The sequence below is a fragment of the Lontra canadensis genome, unplaced genomic scaffold (genome assembly GCF_010015895.1).
Source record: "Lontra canadensis isolate GAN:19392208 unplaced genomic scaffold, GSC_riverotter_1.0 scaffold12, whole genome shotgun sequence".
Classification (NCBI taxonomy): Eukaryota; Metazoa; Chordata; class Mammalia; order Carnivora; family Mustelidae; genus Lontra; species Lontra canadensis.
Window position 1 is genome coordinate 20279485 of NW_022631006.1, and position 25398 is coordinate 20304882.

General features: G+C 52.2%; 1 protein-coding gene across 1 annotated transcript; it reads left to right on the forward strand.

Annotated features, from left to right (window-relative positions):
- The first annotated feature begins 4827 nt into the window (after window positions 1-4827).
- BMF (Bcl2 modifying factor) lies at window positions 4828-24636 on the forward strand. The gene is given in 7 exon segments (XM_032856862.1): window positions 4828-4907; window positions 4909-4964; window positions 5351-5395; window positions 5398-5478; window positions 7637-7933; window positions 9364-9524; window positions 21676-24636. Coding segments are annotated over 7 exon segments (807 nt in total). The 5' UTR covers window positions 4828-4842; the 3' UTR covers window positions 21778-24636.
- The last annotated feature ends 762 nt before the right edge of the window (window positions 24637-25398 follow it).

The following is a 25398-nucleotide window of genomic DNA, read 5'->3' on the forward strand; positions in this document are numbered from 1 at the left end:
TGTGCATATGAGGGTTTGTGTTTGCAGGGGAGGGTGCAGATAGGCTCAAGGATTTCCCCAGGGATATTTGTACCTCCAGCCTCTGACGTGGAGCCTAGAACATGGTGGATGCTCAGTAGATGTGTGATGAACTCACACCTGGGGGATGGAGCCCCTCTATCATTGCCTGATAGTGACTTTCTCCCACTTCAGGATAGTAGGACTAAGGGCTTGGCTGGGAAAGAGATGATCCAACTCATCTTCTTGGTCCTGATCCTTTTGGGCACCAGATTCAAAACCCAGGAGGCTCTAGACCCAGAAAAGACTGCTTCCCAGCTCTTCCAGGTGGCAGGTTTCCTTGACAGCAATCAGCAGAACATTCTAGCCTCAGCTGAACATTTCTGAGGTTTCCCTGACAAGCCCAAGGAGTAGAATGTACTAATGTCCTAGTGTACCTTTGCCTAGGAAAATGGGGGTGTCCTGGGTGAAGTAGAGTAAAAAGAGAGTATTTTTTTTTAAAGATTCTATTTATTTGACAGAGAGATCACAAGTAGGCAGAGAGGCAGACAGAGAGAGAGGGAGAAGCAGGCTTCCCGCTGAGCAGAGAGCCTGATGCGGGGCTCGATCCCAGGACCCTGAGACCATGACCTGAGCCGAAGCCAGAGGCTTAACCCACTGAGCCACCCAGGTGCCCCAAAGGAGAGTATTTTGATTGGATTTCTTCATTCCTGGGCAAGATAAAGCCTACTTCTTTTCAGTGGGCTGGGGAGCAGTTTGGGGGTGGGGAGGGGAGCTGAGGACACTGCCCTGAGGGCCATGCTTGTAGCTTTCCTGTAAATGCATCTCCACAGATGTTCTGTCAGGCTCAGCCAGGAGGAGGGTGGTCTGAGGGTACCAAAGACCTGGCAGCATCACCTTTGTCTTCTAGGAGGAGGCTCAGCTGGTGAGGAGAGACTCAGGGAAGGCCAGCCATCCCTAGTGACAAACACAATGGAGAGAGGACATTTATGGAAATCCTCCACTGCAGGGTTTTTTTTTCCCACTCCCCAACATGACACTATTCATATTTTTAAAATCTGGAAGTGTATATTTATTCATTCACTGCAAACTGAAACTGAATGTGTGCTAAATGTCATAAATCATGGGATCCTGGACTTCACCTTATCTTTTAGGTTCCACTGAGCTTTCACATGGCAGCTTCACTCTGCCTCTTCCTTTCCACCCACGTCTGGGACTCTAAATGTTTTCTCTTTAGCACCTGCTTTTTCTCTTTGCATCCCACTGAACCAGAGATGGGCAAGAAGTGAGCTCATTGACTGGGAAATCAAGTCTCTCCACTTGCTTACCCAATTAGCAGAAACCAATCTGTCTATTCAAGTATATTCTCCTCTCTCTCTCTCTCTCTGTCTTTCTCTCTTTCACACACACACACACACACACACACACACACACACACATACACACACACACACACACACACACTGCAACTCAGAAGAGAGCAACTGTTCCTTTGCAGACAGATGGAATGATGCTTTGAGAGATAAATTCATTCTGTTAGAGCAATTCCAGCAAGAGAAGGACACTCAAATCTTCTGGGTCCCTGGTCCTTCTTATGGGTACGATCCCTCCTGGAGGGAGTTAAGAGGCAAGGGGGGTCAAGCACTATGGACTCCCCCACCAAGACCTCCACCATACCCATAAATCAGTTTCCAACTGAACCCCTCCCTGGGGGTTGAGTTACAAACCTCAGCAACCCCAGGGCAGTCTGCCTGGTAATTCCTATTATTCAGCTGTCAGCTGGTTTTTTAAAAACCTCCCTTCCCAGTGATCCAGTTACCAGAGTTTTAGAGCCCATTCCTTGTCTTAGAGAGAAATCCTATAGCCAGGTAAAACAATGGAGAAGGCCGCTGCCTGCTTTCTATAGGGAGCTGAGTTTTCTCTTCTGTTGAAAGCAGCCTCCCCTTAACTCTTTGCATCCCTCCCAGATAGTTGGCTGGCGCCTTGCAGAGCAACTTTGCCTTTCTCCAGGGACCCTCCTCCTACAGCCAGCATCAGTCAGCAGAGGAGAAAACAAACGGCCGCAAGGGGTGGGAAGAGAGAGAGAAAATTCTCCAAAATAGATTTCTGCGGCCTCAACTAGGGTGCCGCCATTGGTCAGTTGGTCTCAGGGTTCAGAGCCCAGATCTCCAGCCATGCAGGTCCTGATAGCCTGTACTAGAAGGGGAGGAACGGTACAGAGGGAGGGGTCTGCTTTGACAGTGATGAGAGGTGGGGAGTGAGGCTCCTGACCTCCCTGACCCCTTTATCCCAGACAGTCTTTTCTGGTCCCTGCAGCTCAGAAGGCTGGGCCCCTGCTGCTTGACCTTAGAGGCCAATAGCGCAGGAGGCCAGGCCACTAGGTGTCCTTCAGAACCAGCCTGAGAGAGAGGCTGGGAAGGCCTGGGAGAGAGGTCTTAGAAGAAATGTCACTAGAGGGTGTGACCTTCCTCCCAGCTATTCAGACCCACTAAGATGCCCCATACCCCTACATTGGTGATTTTTAACCCTTTATAGGGTCACGGGCCCCTTTGGGAAACTGTTGTAAGTAAGGTATGGAGTCACCCCTCAAAATGTTTGTGTGAGCCCATGTACAGTTCAGCCAGTTTCAGGGGTTCATAGCCCCTAAAACTGAAGCGACTCTGGTGAGTCTGGCAAGTACATGGATCCCAGGTAAAAATTCTGCTCTACCATCATCCTTGCCTTGTGGACCCATTTCTGCTGTGATGAAGGAGACAGAACAATGGCAGCTTGGAGTGGGGGTGGGGACTTGGGGGTGGAGATGTGGGGATGGAGAGGTGGGGATTGGGGTGGGTAAAGAAAATGAGTATGATAGCTGTCCTGTAGGGCCTGTGCTGCCTGAGAAGAGAGGTTCAGAGCTGCTCTTTCCTTCAGTTCCATTCTTGATCCTAGGTAATACCAATAGTCATCACCAGCTAGCTTGAGATATTGGCCAAGGAGGAAAGCCATTAGGAAGAGAAGGATGGTAAGAAGGTGGGGAAAGAGGTCTGTGCATGGTGAATGTGGTGAGGGCTCCCCAGTGCCCTGTAGGGAGACTGGGCTTGGTTTCCTCATTTCCCCACATGTGGCATGAATGTGAGGTCACCCTGACCTGGTGACACTCCCTCTTGGCCAAGTCTCCTGGTAAAATAATATACCTCCTTTCTGGACATCCGTCAACTCCTGGGGAACTGGGCTGCTGGCCAACCTTGACTCTCCCCTCTTTCCCTTTTCCCTCTTCTCTGGACTTTGGAGATAGCGTTTTCCTGCCCTACTAACCCCAGCCCTCTATATGCCTGGTTGGCTCTCTTTCAGGTGCACTTTGAGGGAGCTAAGGAAAGAATGGGTAGGGGAAAATGTGCAAGGAGACTTCAGGTTCCTCTGGGCTAAGAGCCCCAGGTCCACTTAACTTAAATCTGTCTGAGTTTACAACCAGAGAAAGCAGTTTGGTTGTCAGAGGAATGTCTGTCTCTACAATCCCTGGGGTCAGGCCCATCATTGACCACCTAGTCTGCTGCAGGGACTGGCTTGCTCTCATTGATTTCTGGCTTCTTTTATCTTTCCTAAAATGCAGCCTTGGTCAAGTCGCTCATCTTCTATAAAAATCTTTGCTGGCTCCCTTTTGCCTCCAGTACGGATTCTCCAGCCTGGCATTGCAGGGACACCTATGTATTCAGACCTGAATCCACCTGTCCATGCCCACCCTTCCCAAATCCTGGGGTGCACCCAAAGACCCCTCCTCCTGCCTGCCCTGCTCCTAAGACAGATTGTCCAGTTCAGCTCTTTATTCTGCTGCCCCTGGCCTGGGCTGCTTTATCTAGTCTTCCTTATTGAAAAATTCCCCCATCCTTCAAGGCCCAACTCAAAAGTGATCTCCCTGAAGCTCTCCCCAAAGGAATGGGTTCTCAATTTTTCTCCACCTTCCAGCGGTCATTGTTCCTAAGAATTAACACATTTCATGAGGCATTCGGCATTCCGTTATTTTCAAGTCTTCCTCCGGGAGGAAACTGTAAGCTCTCTGAGGACAGGCACCGGGTTTTGGGCTCCTAACCCAGTATCTGGCACAATGTAGGTATTCAGTAAATGTTTGTGAAATGGCCTGGAGACTCCCTTACTGATAGTACTCGATCTGCGGGACACATCTCTGGATGCTGCCATAAACAGGATGGGTGTCAGCTGCTCAAGCAGCCCCTGCATTTTTTATCTTTCCTCTCCTAAGCCAGATACTTATTCTGTAAGTGTCCACGTCCACTCAAGAAGAGGACATGAGATTCCCTTCGGATGTGTTTGATCTGAATGTCACTCAGTAACAGCGCCAGACGCACGTGTTCTTATGCTTCCTACAGATTTGCGCCTGGAGTTTATTTCTGACGCGCTAAGCAGGCGGGAGAGTGCTTTGCCACCAGGCCGGGATCCCCAAGGGCCCGCACCTTGCACTCGGTGGACGCCGCCAGCCGCGTCTAAATGCTTCCGGACTCCTCCTCCCCTCCCGTTCTGGACTCTGCGTAATTATTCAGTCCATTCCGGAGAAAGAGAAGACAAAAGTCACTTTGGCGCCCCCTCTCTCCCTTCTAATAGGACTCAGGGACTCTCGGCCGCTTCCCGAGCTTGCATTAGGAACAGAATCTGCGCGGACTATGGCGCTCCAATTGCGTTTCTGACGGGAGCCGGAATTTCGCTCGGCCCCTTGCAACGTTTCCAAGGGAAGGTTCGTACATTCGTGACCGTCCCTGGCAGCCGCCCAGCCCGGGACTTGGGGCTCCACTCGCCATTGGCCAGCCGTGGGCGTGACGCGCCGGAGGCGGGGCCTCATCAGCTGTTTGCGGGATGCCCCGAGCGGGCGTATTTTGGAAACAATACCGCGCGGGGCACAGTGGCCTCCTCCCGCGCCAGCCAGCCAGCTGCCGCCGCCGCCCCTGCCCGCGCCTCCCGCCACCCGCCTCAGTCCGGTGAGCGCGCGGGAGGCCGGGGACCGGGCGGAGTTGGATCGCAGCTCCTCGGAGAAGTGGGGAGAGGAGTCGTGCTGCGCATGGGGGCCCGGGAAGGGTTGGGCTGCGGGCGTCTGGGGTGACCATGAAGGACTGGAGCGCTGGGGTGCGGGAACGGGGTGCAGAACCCTCATATAGGTGCGCTGCTCCACCAGGGAACTTGGGGGTAGCAGCATTTCAGACAGCAAGGAGTTGGGTCCAGGTGGGCAGGGGAACCTGCGGTTCACTGCTGAGCAGACCTGGGCTCCCGAGAACGGCCGGGCCTCTGGATCTGACTTTGGGGTAGGACAGGGAGTTGTGGGGCGGCCAGCCTCCCTGCGGAGTCTGAAGGCTCCTCTCCTTAACAGCTGGGCTCTTTCCCTCCTTCCCAATTGCGTCTGGGCGCCAAGCCCCTGAGTGCTCGTCACGCTGGACCCTGGCGCGGAGCCCTGGCATCACGATTCGGAGGCTGAGACTCTCTCCTGGAGTCACCCAGGTCTGCTGTGTGTCGTGTGGGTGCGTGTGTATGCATGTATGTGTGCGTTCCCAGATTTTAACTCCTGTAGAGGTTCAGAGTGCCTGGCTCCTGTCTTCTCCTGGGAGGAGGAGTCTTAAGTTCAGCATCCTTGTTACAGCCGTCGGGGGCTGGAATGGCTCCAGCGGGCTTTGGTTCCCCTTGCTAGGAATAAAGCCTTCCCAGGCTGTGCTCTCAAGAAGTGTGCTCCTCCTACCAGTTTGGACATGACCTCCTCAGCTCAGGCAAAGAGGAGAAGAGGGTCTCCTTACCCTACCCCAGTTTACCCCTTTGACTTTGCCCAGGACCCCTTGGAAGGCTCCCACCTACAGAAGAGCCACCTGCAGTTCCTGTGGAGAATGGGTAGGGTCCCCAGGGCTTGCAGAGACACACCCTATGGCTACATTTCCCCCACAGTCCAGTCCAGTCCAGGCAAGGGCTGAACTTTGGGGCTTTGCTGGGAGGGGGAGGGGGAGGTGACAGGCTTCAAAGGAAAAACCAAGACAATGACTGCTGCTTGTGATTCGCTTTGGTGGGCCCCTTTTTAGGCTGGGATTGCCAGCTTGCAGAGAAGAGGCTGGAGGGCAGGAGGGGAGCCCCTGCCAGGTAACTGGCAAGACAGCACTTGGTCCTTTTAACCGGAAACTTCGTTTCCTGGTGCTGATGAGCTGAAGATCTCCTCCCCTCTTTTGGGAAACACTTTCCAAAGAACACCATGTGCCTGTTTTGCCATCCCAGCCAGCGTCTCCTCACTCACCAGGGAAGAGGGGAGAGATGGGATCAGAGATAGCTCACGGGCTTGTTGGGATGGAGAGAGGGTTGAAGCAAGCACCGCAGAGACAGCTCGAATTTAGGGAAGCCAAGATTCTGAATTTAAGTGAGATTCCTTTAAGTACTTTACCAACCCACAGACCATTTGGCTTGTTCTTCAAAGGCAAGGGACTGGGAGACAGAATTCCCATGGGCTCTCTAATTGAATCTGGCAATGACAAACAGTATCTCTATATCCTTAACCATTCAGGTAGCTGCTGCTTCTGTTGCCCCAGGGACCGTAACAGAGTGTGTGTGTGTGTGTGTGTGTGTGTGTGTGTGTATAGCTGTGTTGGGAGCTCAAGATGCTGGGTGGCTCCCAGTTCATGTTTCCAAAAGCCGTCAGGTGGAGCAAGAGGAACTTCTTTATCACCAAGAAACTCCTCTCGACAACCTGAGTAGTATAGAGGCAGTGAGTGAGGTCACAGAAAGAGGGCTGAATTTCACTTCCTTCTGTGAGGAAGGTTATACCAGTCTCAGGTTCAGTGCTGACAGGAATGGTAGGCTGTGGGGAAAGAAGATTGAAGTCATGGGCCCTAGTGAGTAGGCTGAGCTGGGGGAGGCTGGCCTCACTGCCTGGTGTTGGACCTCCCCTCTAGGCCAAGCTAATGCTGTGCTGGGAGGGCAGTGACTAACTTGGGTCTTTCTGCCCTCTCTCCCAGGACACACGCTTACCACACCGTGGAGCCTGTTTGTTGTGTTGAGCAAGCAGGGGGTGGAGTCCAGAGTAGATGGGCAGCTGGGCGGGGCTTAGTGGGTTTGGAGGGAACCCCAGCAGCCCTAGGATTGCTGGCTTTTGTTTTTTTGCTGCCCAGCCAGAGCTCAGCTCAGTCGGAGATGAGAGCTTGGGTGGTTACTCTTCAGGGAAGTGAGTGAGTGAGTATGTGTGTGTGTAGGGGGGGGGTGTTGTGAGCGTGGTGTGTACTGCCCGTCACAGCACCCTCTGCCCTCCCACAGCCACTCACAGGGTCTAGTCTTGTTGACATTTCCCCAGGTGTCCTGCATGCTTGGAGCAGTTGATCATACCCCTGCTATTGCTCAGAGTCAACAGCAGTTAGACTTCGTGACCTGAACCAGCCTGGGTCAGAAGAAAAGGCCCAGGCGGCAGGGGGGTGGGGGGGTGGCTCTGGGTGGGCCCAGGGCTGAGGTATGGCGCACCCTTGGACAGTGAGGCCATGGTAGTTCTTTATCACCGGTTGTCTGTCCTCAGTACCTGGCCCCGCTACCCCAGATAAGAAGGGGAAGCAGGAAAGAAGAAAGGGGAGGAGAATCCTTCAGGCTTGGCTCAGGGAGGAGCAGCATCCCAGAGGCCCGCCTTGCACCCTAACAGGGGAGATGGAGCCGCCTCAGTGTGTGGAGGAGCTGGAGGACGACGTGTTCCAGCCAGAGGATGGGGAGCCGGGGACCCAGCCTGGGAGCTTGCTCTCTGCTGACCTGTTTGCCCAGAGCCAGCTGGACTTCCCCCTTAGCCGTCTGCATCTCTTCCCTCTCACCCACTGCTGTGGCCCTGGGCTTCGACCCACCAGCCAGGAGGACAAGGCCACCCAGACCCTCAGTCCGGCCTCCCCGAGTCAGGGTGTCATGCTGCCTTGTGGGGTGACCGAAGAACCCCAGCGACTCTTTTATGGTGAGTGCTCTTAGCCTCAAGACTCCTCCCATAGAGACTGGGGGAAAAGAGGGGACTTCCCCTCCTCAGACCTGCACTTTGTTATTTCCTTCCCCAAATTGAACAACAGGGGCTATGGATTCCTCGACTCTTCTCACTCTGCTTCTCTGCTTGGTATTGCTTTTCACCTGTGCTCCTCGGGCACCAAGAAAGGCAAGTGGCGATGCCATCATTTCTGCCTTTTTGTCCCTTTCTGCAGGGATCTTTGGGGCCATGGTGTCTTTTGGGGTTGGAGAGAGGGTACCTAGCCTTGGGCTTGACATCTTTTTGTGTTCCTGGGAGTGATATGTCTTCCATACATTGGCCAATGTGGCCCCAGAGAAGGTTGGGGGATCTGTGACTCGCTGATGACACTGAAGGGAAAAACCCAGCCCTTTCTAGAAGGGAAGGTTCCTGAAGGCAGAAGGTGTCACTTGGGACTTTCTGTGCTTGGAAGGGGAACTAGAGAAAGAGGTTGGGCTTGCTGGGGCTCAATGCCAGCACGAGGACAGTTTGCAAGGCTCAATCAGACAAGACCCCTTCATTTGTGGGCTTAAGTGGTTTGTTTTATGAGTAATGTGCCCTCCTCTGGTGAAGGAACGGGGTCAGACACTCAGTCCACTTTCTTCTTTTAGCACAATAGCTTATGGAGAGAGGGGAAAGGTTTGGAGGCTGTCTTGCTAGGTCTGAGGGAGCCTATCAAGGAGACGCTGCAGTTATTCCCAAGGGAGCTGCCCAGTAATTCTTTGGGGAGGCGGGGAAGATGGATAGGTGCTGCAGGGAAGAGGGAACAGAGGGAGGAGGTGGGCGGGCACCCCTAGCGGCAGCTCACTTGCCAGCACTTGGTTAGGGCGCAGCACTGGTCTCGAGGTCTTGCGGTCTGGCCTGGGGCTCCTCCAGAGAGGAACTTGGTTATCCAGTGGGTCTGAGGAGTTTTCTCTCCCTAGTTTTAGCACCACTGCGCAGAGCTTCAGGACCTGGGACCAGCCAGGAGGAAAAAGTGAAGGCACATTTTGGTTTTCTCTTTCTCCTGCCTTGCTTTGCTCAACCCAGGACCTCTGGAAAGCTGCCTCCGGAGCTTTTCCTGAGAAGAGCTTCAACCTGCTACTGCATGAAAAATAAATTGTGGTCCAGCATAGTTTGGTAAATAAAGACAGAAGGCTGGCAGGCTCCCGCACACATAGTAGTCCTTTTGCCCTGGCCCTTCCTGGGAGTGGAGAAAGCTAGGACCTTTCCCTCCCTCTGAGCATCGGCTTTTAAATGCTTGGGCAGCAGGCAGGTCGGGCTGTCCACGTCTGGAAGTGTGTCTGATCAAGGCCTCAGGCCCCCCAGGCCTCAGCTAGGAGTGGTAGGCACGGGGTGGATGGTGCAGTTGTGGAGAACACTGAGATGTGGGCCCTCTGTCTTTGCAGGCAACGCTGGCTACCGGCTCCCTCTCCCTGCCAGCTTCCCTGCAGGCTTGCCCCTCGGGGACCAGCCTGCTGAAGGGCAGTGGCAGCATCGAGCAGAGGTACAGATTGCCCGAAAGCTTCAGTGCATTGCAGACCAGTTCCATCGGCTTCACATGCAGCAAGTAGGCATGGGGGCTTGGGGTGGGGTCAGGGGAGAGTCTGCTGGGGCTGGGGGTTAGGACCTGCTTCAGCAACTTGGTCTCTGCCAGGCCCCATGGAGATGGTGCCAGAGTTTTGGCCTTGGCCACTGTGAGTCCCATGAACCAGCTGGGCCCAATTGGCTGAGCACTCTTGCTATCTCTGAGCTCCAAGTTGGTTCTCTGCCCTCTCTGAGCTCAGGCTTCCTAAGAGCGGTTTGTCCAGTGGTTTGTCAGGAAGCGCTACCATCTCTCCTGGGGAAACGGGGTGGCTTTCTGCAGCCAGCCTTGTGTGACACGGTGTGTCTGCTTGAGGCCAGGTTGGGAGACTGTCCCTCGCAGACCCAAGGGGAAGATTTTCAGGCTGCTGCAGTGCAGACAGACAGTCGGACAGTCGGTTGGGGGGGGGGGGGGTGCCTGACTTGAGGTGCGGTGGGAACCGGGTAACCAAGGCCATGCAAGGCTGAGGGATGGGCCTGAATGGGGGAAAGTGGTGGAACCGGTTGTAACCTGACACTTTCCAGCTGGGGAGGCTGCTCCTCATTGTCTCTGTCTGGGAACGGGGACCTGGGACTCTGGAGAGCAGTACCTCGGAGAGTCTCTCCAGATTGGCGGCCAGGCGCTTGGCCGGCAGCCTGGCACTGGCCCCGCCGGGGTGGAGCATCGCGTGTCCGCCGAGCATGTGGCAGTCCATCAACAAAGGCGGCGGCTGGCAGGCTCGTGCTGGGGGAGCCCTCCGTGCCACGGCTGGAGGCTGCCCCACTCTGCAGCCAGCCGCTGTCTGGGCCAGCCTCTGGGCACTTAACCCTTCCTCTCTGGGCTGGCTTTCTGGATGGCTGCCAAGGCAGGGAGAGGGGCCCAAGGCTGAATCCGTGCTCGGACAACCACCACAGAAGCAAAGGCACGCCACCTGGAGAGGAACACAATCCCTGCCTCCGAGGCAGTCCTGGCTAGTGGGCTGTGTGTTTGTGTGTATGTGTCTAGAGTCAAGAGAATGAATAACTCATCACGATTGGGCAGACCCTGAGTTTAGATGGGTAACTTTAGGTGATCAGAGTGGGTTTGACTAAAAGGCCAAACCATTGCCAATGCCAAGGGAGAGAGAAGTTATCTTTTGGCCACCTGAGAACAGACCACTGGGGGTTACATATGGTTAGCGCCTTCTGCCAAGGAGTTCTGAGGGAAATCTGGGGCTAGACCTAGTCCTGGCTGGCTCTCCCAGTCCCTTAGTGATCTGGAAGAGAGGGGGGCCCTATGCTTAGGTGATAAGGCAGCCTAGCTTCCTCCGTTGGCCCCTCACTCCAGTCCCTAGTCCCTCCTTTGATTGTTTTCTGGAAACTTGGCTTCGAGTCTCCTCTTCATTCCATGTGTGGGCTCACTGATTCTGGATTTCCGTCTCTTGGCCTCCTCCCTCCCCCATTCACTCTAGCCTGGTTGTACAGGCCTATGGCTGAGACCAGCTCAAAGCTTCCAGTCCTCATGTTGGAGCTGCTGGAGGGCACAGTGGCTCTGGTTCTCCCAGATCCATCTAGAGGGCTGTCATTCCCAGTAGACCTGATCTCTCTCAACAGTTGTTTCCCAGAATATTCGTACATCCATTGGTGAGCCCTCTGTAGGCTTGGGAGCAGGCTGGGAAGACAGGACTAGAACATAGCCCAGCACCCTTTCTTGATGACTCAGTCCTGAATGGGAGGAGGCAGCCCTCATCTGAAGAGCTGACCTGCTCTTTCCTGCTTGGCACCATTTCCCCCAGTCCCGGGCTCCCTTTTTGAGGGTATCTATCTTTCAAGCTATCAGCTAGAGCTATCCCAGCCTGGGAGGAGGGGCAGAGCAGCAGCCAAAGGAGAAGCACAGAGAATCTCCCCTGTGGTGGTCTACACCTCACCCCTGCTGGCTCCTGAGTTCCCTGAGTCCCTGTGTCCCTTACCCTCCTGCCTGCTGTCTACTCCTGTCTCACAGTCTCAGGAGGCCTGTTGGCTAAGCCTTTCTAGCCCAGAGCCGGTTTTCCCAAATTTTCCATTACAGAGAACCAGGCTTTTTGTCTGTGGAATCCTCTTGCTTTTAACCCTGTCCTCCCCACTAACCCTGCTCACAGACCTTCTCCAGGAGCTCATGCTGCAGGAAGGGCTAGGATAATGGCCACAGGTCACTGGCACGCAGAGGAACTTTCAGCAGCTAGCTTTAAGAAGGGAGTCATTTTCTGACCCTGATTATGACATAAACCATAGTCTAATATTTCATATCTATAAAGTACTGTTGTGGCTCCTATATCCTTTTCTTTTCTTTTCCTAGTCCCTTCCTCTGCAGGCAGGGACACCGAGGTGCTAGGAAGAAAGTGGTTTAGGATTAAGTCTCTAGGCTTTGAGTCCAAAGTCCAAAAGCCCAGTTTTAAACACCAACTCTATCACCCACTAGCCGTCAGGAAGGCCCTTGACCTTGTGAACTCTACCTCCTTCTCTGTAAATTAGAGCTAACACCCCAGAACATGATTGTGAAGATTAAGTGAGAAAATACCACTGAAAGTTCCAGGTGTAACACAGTAGGGATTAATGTGGGTCTCCTATTCTCTGTTTGGAAGCCTGATCATCCCTCATATTTGTTCTTACCGGTTCACTGTGCATTTCCCACGCTTCCTGTGAGGCTGCTCCTTAGCAGCACTGCCTTGCCTGAGCTCCCCTCCACCTGCCCTGCACAGAGAAATCTGTGTCCAAGCTGTTCACTTGTGGGCCTTGGCCTTGTATATTTCTCCTTAAAGAAGGATGGTCATCCCCTGTCGTTAGAGGCCAAGTTTAGGGAGCCAGGAAACACACCCAAGAGCCAGTAAGGTGTTGAGAGGGCTTGGCTATTTCCTTTCTCCTCAGACCTGGGATGGTGTCCCAGGGCCAGACAATGGCCATTGGTCCCTGAGTGCTGTAGGGAGTGTGAGTGTCTGCTTTTGGTCCCTAGTTACGGACCTCAGTTACTCTTTTTCTCTGTCAGGGGAAAACTTCTTCCTAGGAGATATGGAGCCGAGGGGGTGGGGAGTACTGTGATGGGGTAGTGCATTGTAGGATGGCATTATGGCAAACCGAGTACACCAGCATGACCCCCAATTCAAAATGTTGCAGATACCACTGAATGTTGGACCTCAATTTTTTTGCCAACCACATACTTAGTGATCAGTTCAGGCTGGCTCCTCTGGATGGAAAGGCAAGAATTTGAAGGCAGAAGATCAATGTCAGTGAGGTGCTTTTTGTTGGCTCTGTGGGTCTCCAAAGCAGCAAGAGAGTCAGAGGCTGGATGCTTTGAGATAAAAGCCCCTCCCAACCTGGTCACACGCCCCATCTTTCCTTGACGGGGTTGGGAATGGAATGTTCCTCTCTTTTTTAAATATATACATTTTATTTGTTTATTTTAGAGAGAGAAAGAGTGGAGGGGCAGTGGTGGAGAGAGAGGGACAAGCAGACTCTGCTCTGGGTGCCAAGCCCAATGTAGGGCTCAGTCTCATGACCCGAGATCATGACCTGAGCCGAAATCAAGAGTCGGACACTCAACTGACTGAGCCACCCAGATGCCCCTGGAATGTTCTCCTCTTTGTTCCTCTGCAGCGGGTGACTTGTGGTGATCTGCTGATCACAGCCTACCTTCACTCAGGCTCTGTGAAGGCACCCTGGTATTTCTGTATCTGTCCAGCTTCTACAGTGAAGAGCAGGTGCAAGTTTGCTTCCTAACTGTGTTTCTAGGTTGCTCGGGTCAGAAGGTGTGGGTTCTAGTAGAAACTCCATTCCCCTTGCCATGGTCTCCTCCAACATGGGCCCAAGAATGGACAGTAGCTGCTATCCCCTCCTCTTAGAAATGTCCCTATCCCAATGGCACCATCTTGAAATTGATGGGGCAATGTTAAGAAGCCAAGAATCCTAAAAAAAAAAAAAAAAAAAAGCCACTGTAGACCATTGAGTGAGCAAAGCTACAAGAACATTGGAATTCTTTGAGTTGGAAATGACTTTTTCACTTGGACCAGGAGTAGCTTCATTCTGAATAGTCAGATTTGGAAATTCCCTGAGTAGTAATTAGACTTTCTGGAAAATGAAATCTGAGGAAAATGTTAGCCACTCAAGAAAAACTATTTTTTGTGGCAATATCACAGAAAGGATCCTCGACTTAAAGGCAGATCTGGGTTTAAATTTCCACCTCTGGTCACTTATGAGTTCTCTGTCTACAGGCAAATCATTTAACTTCTTTGAGCCTCGATTTCTAATAGTTACCTAGCAGAGCAGATATAAAAGCCCAGTGGAGATTATAACATATATAACTATTAAGGTGTGGGCAGCTTAACGCTTGGAGAAATGTGCCAAAAGATGATTTTAGGATTTTGCTTGGACCTGCCTTTATAGTTCTTAGGGAACTTGCTTGGAAGTTGTACCCAGAATGGTGTTTACATCTGCCAACAGCCTGGATCCTTTGTTTAGGGGGCCCTTGACTGCTTCCTGACCCTTTGGGCTCGCCTCCGTGTTGCTGAGTGGTTTTGGGGGCTCAGACTGTGGCTAATGAGGTTGTTCAGGCCCTAGAAGTGGCAGCCCTGGGCAGGAGCCCCAGAGATTCACCTCAGAGTGAGAAGGTCCCTGTGGGGCCAGCCTCTGTTCCAGCAGTGGGAGATCTACCTAGGAGGGTGCCTGGGGAAGAATGAGGCTGGGGGAGGGGCTGTGGAGGGCCGCTGTGCGTGAGAGCCAGGCCGGGGCTTGGGGGCCCTGTGTTTGCTCTGTGGCTGGCTCTGTTTATATCGCTCACTATATTTAGCTTCTGAGTCATCAGCGTGGCTGACTAGAGGCTGAGTTCCCCACACAACTTTGCACCTGACTACTCTCTCTTCCAGGAGAAGGGCCTTGTAGTTCCGGATAGTTCATTCCCTCCTCACCAAGCTAGGCCTTGGGGATGGGAGTGGGTTTTGTTTTTTTTTCCTTCTCCTTAGGGGAGAAGGGGGATGGTGATGGGAGGAGGAGTGAGAGAGGCACTAGAAAAGAAGGATGAAGAAAACCTTCTGGTTTGTCTTTTGATCGTGTTTGGTAACTGAGAGAGCATGTTCCATGACCAGAATGAGAACAGTCAGTATATGTGGTAGGGAGGACGGTCCAGCCTTCGTCCATGCTTAGCTTACCTTGTCCTGCCTAGGGAACTGGTCCCGGGCAGGACAAGAACAGCCAGCTGCCAAGGCCCCGGTTTGGGAGTCAGAGCTTTGGGGGCTCCTTTTCCACAGTCTTGGAGCCCCGCAGATCTGCCGCTCCTCAATCTCCTGTCTCCTTTACCTTCCACCAGAGCACACACACCAGGATTCCTTCTGAGTTCTGAAGAAGTTGTCCAGTAGCTCGATGGAGCAGTTGTCAGGCTGATGGAGCCAGAGCCATCCCTGTGGGAAGTTGGGGAAGGGCCCCAGGAGTTCTAGCCTCCAGAGGCTCTGGGGATATGTTTGGTGCACACAGCCCTGTCTCCCAGCCCCCAGTGGCTGGAGCCAGTGGCCTGCAGTTGCATTAGAGGAAACCCTCCTGTCTTCCACTGACACCCAGCCAGCCCTGAGCTACCCTTTCTTCCCTGAGAAAGAGATGGGTGTTACCATCATGGCAGCCAGTGGCCTCCAGGTCCTGTTAGCACTGCTGGCTGCCCTGAGGAAGCTCTTGGCCAGGGATATTTTTTTTTCCTTTTCCATTTTGCCACATCACTTGTTCCTCTAGCATCTGGGTCAGAAAGAAGCCTTCCAGGGGGCCACTGAACACAAGAGGCTGCCCTGTGAGTTTCAGAATCCATCGCTCAGCTTGGCAGCCTGGAATTCTAAGCCCAGCAGCCTCTAGCTGTCTTGGCCCATCTCAGAGTGAAAAGTCAGGGATTTCCCCAGGACTTCATAAGTCTGTTTAGAAGTTAGCACTCCTGGGGCAGGCGCTCTGAGGGAGAAGATGTTGAGGGAAGTGCTCAGCGAGGTTAAGTGGGGCACAGGTTTCCTTGTCCTCCCCACGGGAAGTGATCTGCTCTTCACCGTAACCAGACACATTGCTTTACATGGATGTCTCTCATTAGATCACCACAGTAATCTCGTGCCTCTGGATCCTGCTATCACCATTTTGTAGGACACTGAGGCACACAGAGGAGACAGCATGCCCAAGTTAGGCTCTAAGTGGCTATGCTAAGAGCCATGTGGATCTGACTGATCCTCAAACTGTGGTCTTCCCACAACCCGTCTCTGCTTCCAGGCACCCCCCGGAAGATAGGAGCATGAGGGAGCACCCACTCACTGCCCTGACCTGCCTCTATCTCCCATAAAAGTTACTTCTATGCTCTTGTTGTCTTCCGTTCAGACTGTAAGATAATTGAGGACAGTTGACATCTTGCTCCTCTTTGTATCCTTCGTGAGTCTTAGCTTGGGTCCTTGATAAAAGTGCTTATTTGGGTGCTTGATAAGAGCTTGCTGAATTGAACAAAAACATCTTCTCAACTTCTTTCAAGTGGAATTTTCCTGATGTCTCTCTTATCTCTGTGTTCCTGTTCTCCGTGGCGAGGCTTTCTCCCTCAGCCTCGGCCAGGGTGGGTTTGGACTATGATGGCTAAGGGAAAGAGGCGGGAAAACAACTCCCTGCAGAACAGGGGATAGGAAATTCTTCATTTCAAAGAAACCAAGTGTAGTTTCAGCACATGATCTGAAATTATAATTTCAGAGCAGTTTTTGCTTTATTTCTGTTTGATTTTCGGTTAGCTCTGCCTCTGGAAGGTTTATTTTTTTCTGGTCCACAGCATCCTTACTAAATAGTTAATGATCTGGAAACAATGTCTTTAAACATACTAGGGGAGTGGCACAGTGGCTATTCTCTTTGAAAAGTTAGAGCTACTTGCCATGATGTGAATGAACACACTGTAACACTTTGCTGGAAAAACCTAACTCTGGAGTCAGAAGTCAAAATAACCTCCCCCCATCTAATGTGCTGGGGGAATGTTTCCGAGCCTTTACCTCCCCATCTGTACAATGGGATCGACAGAACGTGTACTTCCTGTGTTCCCGATCTTTGTGAAGGGAAATAGGAAGATAGGAAGGTATGAAATATTATAAATTGCTGTCTTTTTTTGGTGAACTGGCAGGGTTCTTTTTAAGCCTGTCCACAGTGTAGGCTTGCTCTTTGCTCTAGTTCTTCGGGGGTGAATTAGCTTTCGCTGGAGCATCTGGAACACGGGTGACACACAAAAGCCCCCAGAGGGTGTGAATTGGATCCAAGGGGAGAGAGGCAGAGGGAGATTCTTATCCAGTGAAGGGAGGGAACACTCTTTGTGCTGAGGGTAGAGGCCACGTGGGATGAAACAGAGTTTGATTTGTGTAATCCAACCTTGTCAGACACCACAGCCAGCTCTTTAAAAAAAAAAAAAGAAAGAAAGAAAGAAAAGAAAAGAAAAAGAAGAAGAAAAAAAGCCTTTTACTAGTTGGGCCTCTCCCTAGGCAAGAGGCCAATCCTATCACATCAAGTACATCTTTGGACCTGGCCAGACATCAGTCGTTGTTGGCCTTAGACAAGTGGGTTATCTTGCAGGGCTGACTTTTCTGTAGTTGGCCCAGTGTACACTTGATGAGTACCTACTGTGTGCCCTTGCATGCTCCCCGTTACACAGGACGTGTGGCTATGTATTCAGTTGCCATGCCTTGTACACAGTAGGGGTGACTCGAGTCCTTGTTAGCTGGATCACCTTTGTGCCCTGACCATAGCAAGAAAGTGGGATGGAGATAGAAGAGCCTGAGGTCTCCAATGCCTGTCTATGCTCTCTTAACTCAAGAGGATACTCTTTTTTTTTTTAAAGATTTTATTTATTTGTTTGACAGAATCAGCGAGAGAGGGAACACAAGCAGGGGAAGTGGGAGAGGGAGAAGCAGCCCTCCCGCTGAGCAGGGAGCGCTACTCAGGGCTTGATCCCAACATCCCGAGGTCATGACCTGAGCTGAAGGCAGACGCTTAATGACTGAGGCACCCAGGCGCCCATGAAGAGGATATTCTTATCCACCATGTCGGATCCCATTCTCTTGGGGCATTCACCTCTATTTTTCCCCCTATGCCTTGGTCCTACCCTCTCAGCTCTCAGTTGGAGGCCTTCTGGTGTAACCTTCAATTCCCAGCAATTTCCTATCCCCTGTACCTCAGCCTCCTGATTCCGAAGGGATCTGTGCATTCCTAGAACCCCCACTTTTTGCATTCCTAGACTGTGCATTCCTAGAACCCCCACTTTTTGCAGGTTCCCAGACTTAGAAGGCTGCTCAAGCTGAGTCTAGGAGAGCTGGCCACTGCTCTGGGGGTTTGCACTCCCTGAGCTCAGGTTCTGTGCCCTGTGCTTTGCCAAGCACCTAAGCATCAGAGGCCAAGCCTACTCTTTCCTGCTTCTCTCCTCCTTCCCCGTTCCTCTGCACCTTCTGCTAGAAGCATCCATGTTCCGTGGCAATTGGGTGTCTTTGTGTACCTCATCCTTTTCACTGAATGTTGATTTCCTTCCTCCTTACTGTTTCTCTCATCGGCCTCCCTTCATGTCCTTTTTCTTTCCTTTCTGGTCAGGCCCTTTTGTTTAATTTTTTTTTTCAATATTGTATTTATTGTTGTTCCTCGTAATCAGGGCATTTGTTGATAGTTTTGGTATGAGGCAGCTTGGTTGAGGAAGAGGGCCTTTTGGGGGCTGCCCTGTGGCAAGAGAAGGCTGAATGGAATTTATGTGGCATCTGCTTGTGCCCAGAGCAGGGGCTCCTAAGGCTGAGGACCAGTTACCAGGCTGTGTGCTTGCTGGTCTCGTGGCTGCCGCACAGCCAGCTTGACTCCTGATGGGACAGCCTGGTCTCCCGGCACAGCCAGACCCTCCAGTAGGCTGGCTGGATTCAGCCATTGGAGCTTGGAGTTGTAATCCTGAGGGTAATTGTGGATGACAGACTTCACATCACAAACCTTAGGGTTGGGAAGCACCTCAGTGATTTCCAAATGCCTGTCTGTGGCCTGGCTGCCTCAGAACCACCTGGGCAGGGTTTACCTCGGGCTTGGCCAAGTCATCATTCTGATGGGAAGAGATTGAAAGAGACTGAGGAAAAAAAAAAAAAGACCCAGTCACGAAATGTTTTCCTCTAGGCTATAGGATCACAAGTGATTTTATTTTCTTCTCTCTCATTTCTTGTGTTTTCCAATTTTTCTACTGTTAACATGTATTACTTTGATGACTAAAATATACCATAAATGTTACTTCTGATTTTTAAAATGGCACCCTGGGGCACCTGGCTGTCTCAGTCAGTGGAGCGTGTGACGCTTGATCTCTGGATTGTGAGTTCGAGCCCCATTGTAGGTATAGAAATTACTTTAAAAAAATAAAACCTTAAAAATAAATAAACAGATAAAATTTTTAAATGTCACCCAGAGCATTTGTTCAACGTACAAATTCCTGGGCTGCTTCCCTGGAGATTCTGACACAGTTGGTCTGGGTGGAACCCTGGGACTCCATATTTATAATAGCATGTCAGCAGATTCTGTGACGTGGTCAGGTTTGGGAACAACTGATCTCATACCGTACCTGCATTTCTCCTATAAGGGAAGTGAGGACTCACAATCAGGATGGTGGGAAGCCCCTGCCTACAGCCAGGTCCTCTGATTGATGGCCCATGGAGCCTTCCTTGCTGATCCATGCACCACAAGGCCTGTCACAGACAGATGCATGGGGCTTGAGTCCTTCCCAATGGTGGGCCTGTGTGGCCTGCCTTTGTCTCCCAACAAGACCAGAAGTGGGATTGGCCCAGGCTGCAAATTATAGAATTATGATCTCCCTTCCTTGGCTATTGGGCTATTTTGATGCAATTTAGAGAAGGGGAGGAGAGAGGGTCTGCTTTGGCATAAAGAAAGGTGTATGGTGGCACTCAGAGAATAATGATAATGGATAAAGCCATTGCTCTAGGGCCAGGTTGGAATTCATCCAGTCCCTGCCACTTGGTAGCCTTGTAGCTGATTTATTGAACTCTTTCAATGTTCTCATCTGTAAAATGGGGATGATGGTATAGAACAATCTCATAGGGCTGTTGAGAATGGCCAAACGAGTTTAATATGTCTCCAAGTCACTTTGGGATCTTGTTAAAAATGCACATTCCGATTCAGTAGATCTTCATTTCTAGTAAGTTCCCAGGGGATGGCGAGGCTGCTGGTCCACGGACCCCACTTTGAGAAGCAAGGATGTAGAACACTCAGAACAGAGCCTGGCACACTCAGTGTTACTATTCTTGTATGATTGTGGTTGTTATTGTTGCTTGGTCTTTTCAAACAAGCACCTGAGAAGACATGGAATTCCAGCAGACGGGGACCAATCTTTTCCTGGATTTTCCGCCACATGACCTTTGCACCTGTCCTGGACAGCAGCTGGGGGTGGGAAGCAGGAGGAGGGGTGCCCTGCCCAGCTGCTGCAGGCAGGCCTGAGAGCCTTCAGGTTTTGCAGCTGAGTCCTTTTTCACGCTGCTTTACTCTAACCAGATTTTGTTAAGCCGACTGTGTTTCCTCTTTTTACTCATCTTTGTTTACAAAACACAAGGAAGCCATCAGTCTCCTGCCACAGTCTGCCAGGACTCCTCTGTGGCACACCCCGATTTCCCCTCCTGGCAGTGGCCTGGGCTCCAGCTTTCTGGGTGGTTTTCCAGCCTCCCTTCCTCAGGGGCCAGGGGCTCGCTGTTGCCCCAGACAGAGAGGGGCACTCTGTTCACCTGCCTCAGCAGGGCCCTGACGTCAGCCTCAGTTTGCAGGTCACCTCTCCCCGCTTAGTGGCCCAAGGCCAGCGGGGAATTGGGGGGGGGGGGGGGGGGGCAGGAACACAGAACCAGCACGGTTGCCTGGGGCAAAGTCCAGGAGGCCAACGCCAGCTGCCCCCACAAAGCTCTGAGGGTGCAGGCGACATGAGCTCATTTCATTCTGCCCCTGACTTAGCCTGTCCTCTTCATCAGAGAGGCAGGGGCCGGGGCAGTGGTTAAAGAGAGCACAAGGAGGGCCCGGCTCTGCTGTCAGTTCACCGGGAAGCTGCAGTGAGCCCGGTCCAGCCCGTGCTGGCTTCTTCCGGCACGCTGGATTTTTATTCCCCTATCCACTGAGGACCCCGTGGAGAGGGCCCCAATGCAGTCCTCCTACCCTGGCAGACAAAGAAAGAACAAAGACCGCCTCTTCCAGCACCCCAGTGCTCTCTTGTGGAGGGAGGAGGGGCTCCACTGGCCCCTGGGAAAGGGTACCTGTGTGGGCAGGGCCCCAGCCCCAGTCCTGTGAGCCCCTGACCCCTGACCTTTGCCCCCAGCTTCCCAGCCTGACAGTAGGACCTGGGATAACCTCCAGAGAGTAGTGTGCATTCTTTGTTTTTGTTTTGTTTTCAAGTATGTTCTTGCTTAACGTTTAATTGGCTCCAGTCAGTAGGAAAGTGCTCCAAGAGGGATTATTTATGGCTTACTGTCAAGAGCAGCTATAAAAAGGGCAGCAGCAAGCTGGAGATGCTGGGAAGGGAGAGAGGGCGGGCGCACAAGTGTGTGTGTGTGTGTGTGTGTGTGTCTCTGTGTATGCGCGTGTTTGCACTGGATGAAATCAGATTTTTGCTGCCTCAGCAGTGTGGTTTAAATTGAAGATTAACCCTTTGACCTTCACAGTGTCAAATCACTTGCAGATGGAGGCTCCCCCTCTTTCCCCCTTGTTCTCTGTGTTACTTTGGAGTTGGGGGAGTGAGGGGGGCACCTCTTCTCTTTCTTTCTGAAGAAAGTTTGTTGTTCATGCAGCTGAGGTTTGAGGGGCTCAGGAGCCAATCTGATTAAAAGCAGCACTTGGCTAAACTCTGGAAAATCCAGCAAGCAGGGGAAAAAGTTTAATCCTCTTGTGCACAGTGCATAAAGAGCCTGGTCTTTTCTTTTTAATGTTAAAACTGCCATTGTTTTTGGAGAACTCAACTATCTCTCCCTCATCACCACTCTTCTCATCACCCCCCTACTCCGATTCCCCCCTCCTCTCCCCAGTTTGCTGTCCTGATAGGATTAAAGTGCTCCCCCCAGACAACCTCGATCTAAACTTTTATTGGGAATGATAAGGACTTGGTAGTTGTGGAGGCTACAGGCTACTTTTAGGAATTAACTTCTTTTTTTTTTTTGCCTTTTCAGCACCAGCAAAACCAAAATCGGGTGTGGTGGCAGATCCTTCTCTTCCTACACAACCTTGCTTTGAACGCAGATGAGAACAGGAATGGGGCGGGTCCCAGGTGAGGCTGGGCCGCCCTCTTTGTCCGGGGCACCATAGGAAGGACGTTGTCGAGGACTGACACTGTGTCTTGTGAAGTTGATTGTTGCTGTTTTGTATTTGCATTTGCCAAGTTTCTCTTCCATGTACATAAGACATACCCTACACGGGACTTCTTTCCCCGTTCAGGACCTCGACCAGGAATGAGGGCCGTTGTCAAACACTGTTGAAGCGGAGGCTGATGGGTCTGTGGTGTGGGACCTCCCAAGGGCTCTGACAAGTCGAGTCTTCAGTGAGTGGTTGTTAAAGATAACCAGGTAGTGATGTTCTCCAGCCAGTGGATGTACTTTTCCCACAGCGGCTTTGTTGAGAAATAGGAGACTGGATTAGACTCCTGGTCCCGCCAACGCTATCAGCCTTCTACCATGGACGGGCCTGAGATCTGCCAGTCACACTGCTTTCATTCCCCAGGGCCTCGGCCAGGGGCTTTCCAGCTGAGCATGGCAACTTCCACAAGGCCAGTCAGCCAGCTCCATATCTGGGTTCTCCTTTGGCCCAGCCAGTGCCAGCCCCAAGGGCTCAGGGATTCTGGCCCAGCCCCTGTCATCTCCAGCAGACCTCAGGGAGGGTTGGGTTTCTCCAAGGACCCCTCAAATGTGCCGCAAAATGAACCAAACTTCTGGGTAGGCCCCAAATCTTACTTGCTCCCGCTCAGAGGCCCAGCCTTGGGCCCGAGGTGCTGGACCCCTGCTACCTCTGGCTGCCTGAGGATGGTTGGGTATCCACCACGGATGAGCCAAATAGCCAAGGAACGTGCCATAACTAGCAGCTTGTGCCTTCGTCAGCTCTTCTTTCAAAAGACCCAGCCAACAAACTGGTTTCCTCCCCTCTATCTGCGCACTCTGGGGCACGAAGGGCAGGATTACAGCGGGGCTGGGGAACGTGGGGGCCATCCCACTTGTGAAAATCAGCCCAAGAGGAACCCAGAGCCCTTGGCTTCCTTGGAAACAACATACCTCCTCCCGTTTCTCCCCATTCCTTTTCCGTACCTAGTGGGATACAGGAAGAAGCCAGCTCCATGGCTTTGTCAGCTGAAACGTGTCTTTTAGAGTGACAGACAATGGTTAGAGTGTGGAACCGTCAAAGCTGGCTACACATTTCCTGGCTTCCTTCAGCTTCCAGGGAGGCCAGAAGGGCGTGCTCCGGAGTTCAGTGGGCTCGTAGCTGCCTCTGAACTTCCCTTCTCAACCTGCTGTGGCACTAATGGAGAGAATTGAAAGCAGCCAGGCCGGCAGCTGTGATAGCAGATGCGGGGAATCTGAAAAGACACAGGGAATCTGTTAACCAGACACATAGAAATTAAATTATAATTTTTGCCTATGTAAGAAAAGGTAACATTGGTGCTAACATGAAGCAAGGCCCAAAGAAAAGGTGGCTTCTGTGGGCAGAGAAGACCTCAGAGCTACCCAAGGAAATCAGAGGAGTCCAAGTAGACTCTCAAATCTAAACAAGCCCAAGCTTCTCCAGTTCTACAGAGAGGAGGTCTTCAGGAAGCATTCATCTACTGGATGTACAGTTGGGCAGGTTGTTCACTGCATAAGGGCACCTGCAGAAGAAGGTAATGGAAGCTAAAATTCAGCTCATGCTCTACCCTCCAGGCTATATGCCCTAGTTTGGGGCTATGTCTGCTCAGAAGAAGGGGTGCCTTTCCTAATTTGCACAAAGGTGCCATATGGGCTCCCAGTGGCCCTGAGGTGCAGGACCTCAGACTGTACATTAGCCTTTGTTTTCTTCTGCTCGGATGTTCTGGAGGTATTACCTCTTCTTGGCTAGAATTCTATTCTCAGGGTGTATACCATGGTTTGTCTGCTAAGAAGAAGGGTTCCTGCTTACAAGGAGGAGCCCAGGGAACAGGTGAAGACCAGCTCCGGGACATGCTGACCGTTGTGAAATCCAGCCTTCTTTGCATGTCTCCACTCTGTTTTCGGATGTGCATTGGACATGTGCCGTTTTTTTCCCCTCTCCTAGACCAAGGCAGTGACAGGCAGGCTGCTGGTGTATTCCCAATGGCACACAAGAAAACCAGGATGGTTTCTGCTAGCCACTTTGAACCCCACTTAGCGAACTTCCCACTGGAGCTGAGTGAGAGAACAAATATATGGTCCGGGGCCTCAGTGCAGAGGCAAAGCCATCAGCTTCAGAGATCTTGGAAGGCCCAGGTAAAACGTCCCGTGGCCTGCCCTACGAAACTGAGCCCAGAGTTTGACAAGCCCACCTGAACACTGAGCCTGGGGCCAGGTGGATGGTGATCTGACTGCACTGTCTCCATCTTATGGGAAGCCAGGAACTAACTCACTGTCCTAAGCAAGCTGGGGCACAATTTAAAACCCCCCTCCTTCTCTCTTGCCCCCAAAACACACAGGAGGTCAACAGTCCCTGGAAGGAGAGAGGTTCCTCCTGGCTGGCTGGTTTTAATTGGCCTAGTGATCTAGACTGGCCCCTTCCCCCTCTGCCTGGTGACTTGATCTGAACATTCCTCAAGTCCAGCCTCAGGAGACATATCCCTCCCTCTGGGCCCCCTTCCCTCATCTCCAGCCCCCACCCCTCATCCCCCATGCCCCAGAGTTTGGCCGTCTCTAGTTAGGGGGTGGAGAATCAGATTTGGAGGGAGGGAGACTCTGACCCAGCTCCTGACCTGTAACCATCTGAAGACTTGTGGAGTTTTTGTGGTTTGCTGAGGGTGAGGGGTGGGTGAGGGGCTGGAAACCTCCCTCTCATTATAGAAAAGCCCTGGAGGGAGGAAGCCTGATATTCAGCCCTTCTAAATCAGAACCCTAGAGTTTCTGGAAGCTGGTAGACAGAACTGGGGAGAGAACCCCCCCCCCCCGCCACCAGGCCAGACATCTGACTCCCTTAGTGAGTTGGAGGACTTAGTGAGGGGTGGCCTCTCTACCTTTGCCTGCTTCAGATGTTGGCTGGTGGAGAGCTGTCCCCGTGGCCTTGCTTAGTGCAAGGGAGAGAAAGATCACCTCCCAGTGACCTCCCCAAGCCCTGAGGGGTGTGAGTCCGTTTCCAGAGCTTACATGTCAGGCGTTCTCCAAACACTCGGAGGGGCCCAACTGACTTGTCTCACTGTCCCCAGTGGCCTAGGCTCATCCAAGGGTGATTCCAGCCTGGGCATAGAAGGCAGTGGGGGGTGGGGGGTGGGCAGTATTATTTGAGATGGTCCAGCCACGGCGTCCAGTTGGGGCTGGGGAGCCACTGTGCCTGCCCTGGTCAGCAAGGAGCAAGCACACTGAGAGCTGGCAAGCTTGTGTCATTTGGTGGACTTGATGAAGAGGGGCTACGGAGAGTGGAGAGCAGCAAAAACAAAAAGACTTCTGCCTCCACTACTCTGCCGGGCTTCTGGGAATCAGCATTCAGCCCAGGCTGCAAGAAGCTGCAAGGCCCTCTAGGTACAGGCAGGTCCTTGGTGGGATGCTGGACCTTGGCTGGACTTGGTCCAGGAAGGGGTTAACTTGTCAGCCCTTCGAAGCCTCCTGGGCACACTGTGGGCAGGGGGCACCTCAGCCTGTGGGGACTTGGAGCTTCACGGGAATAACACAGAAAGCCAAGCTCTTCCACAGATAAGCCAGCCTTACAGGCCA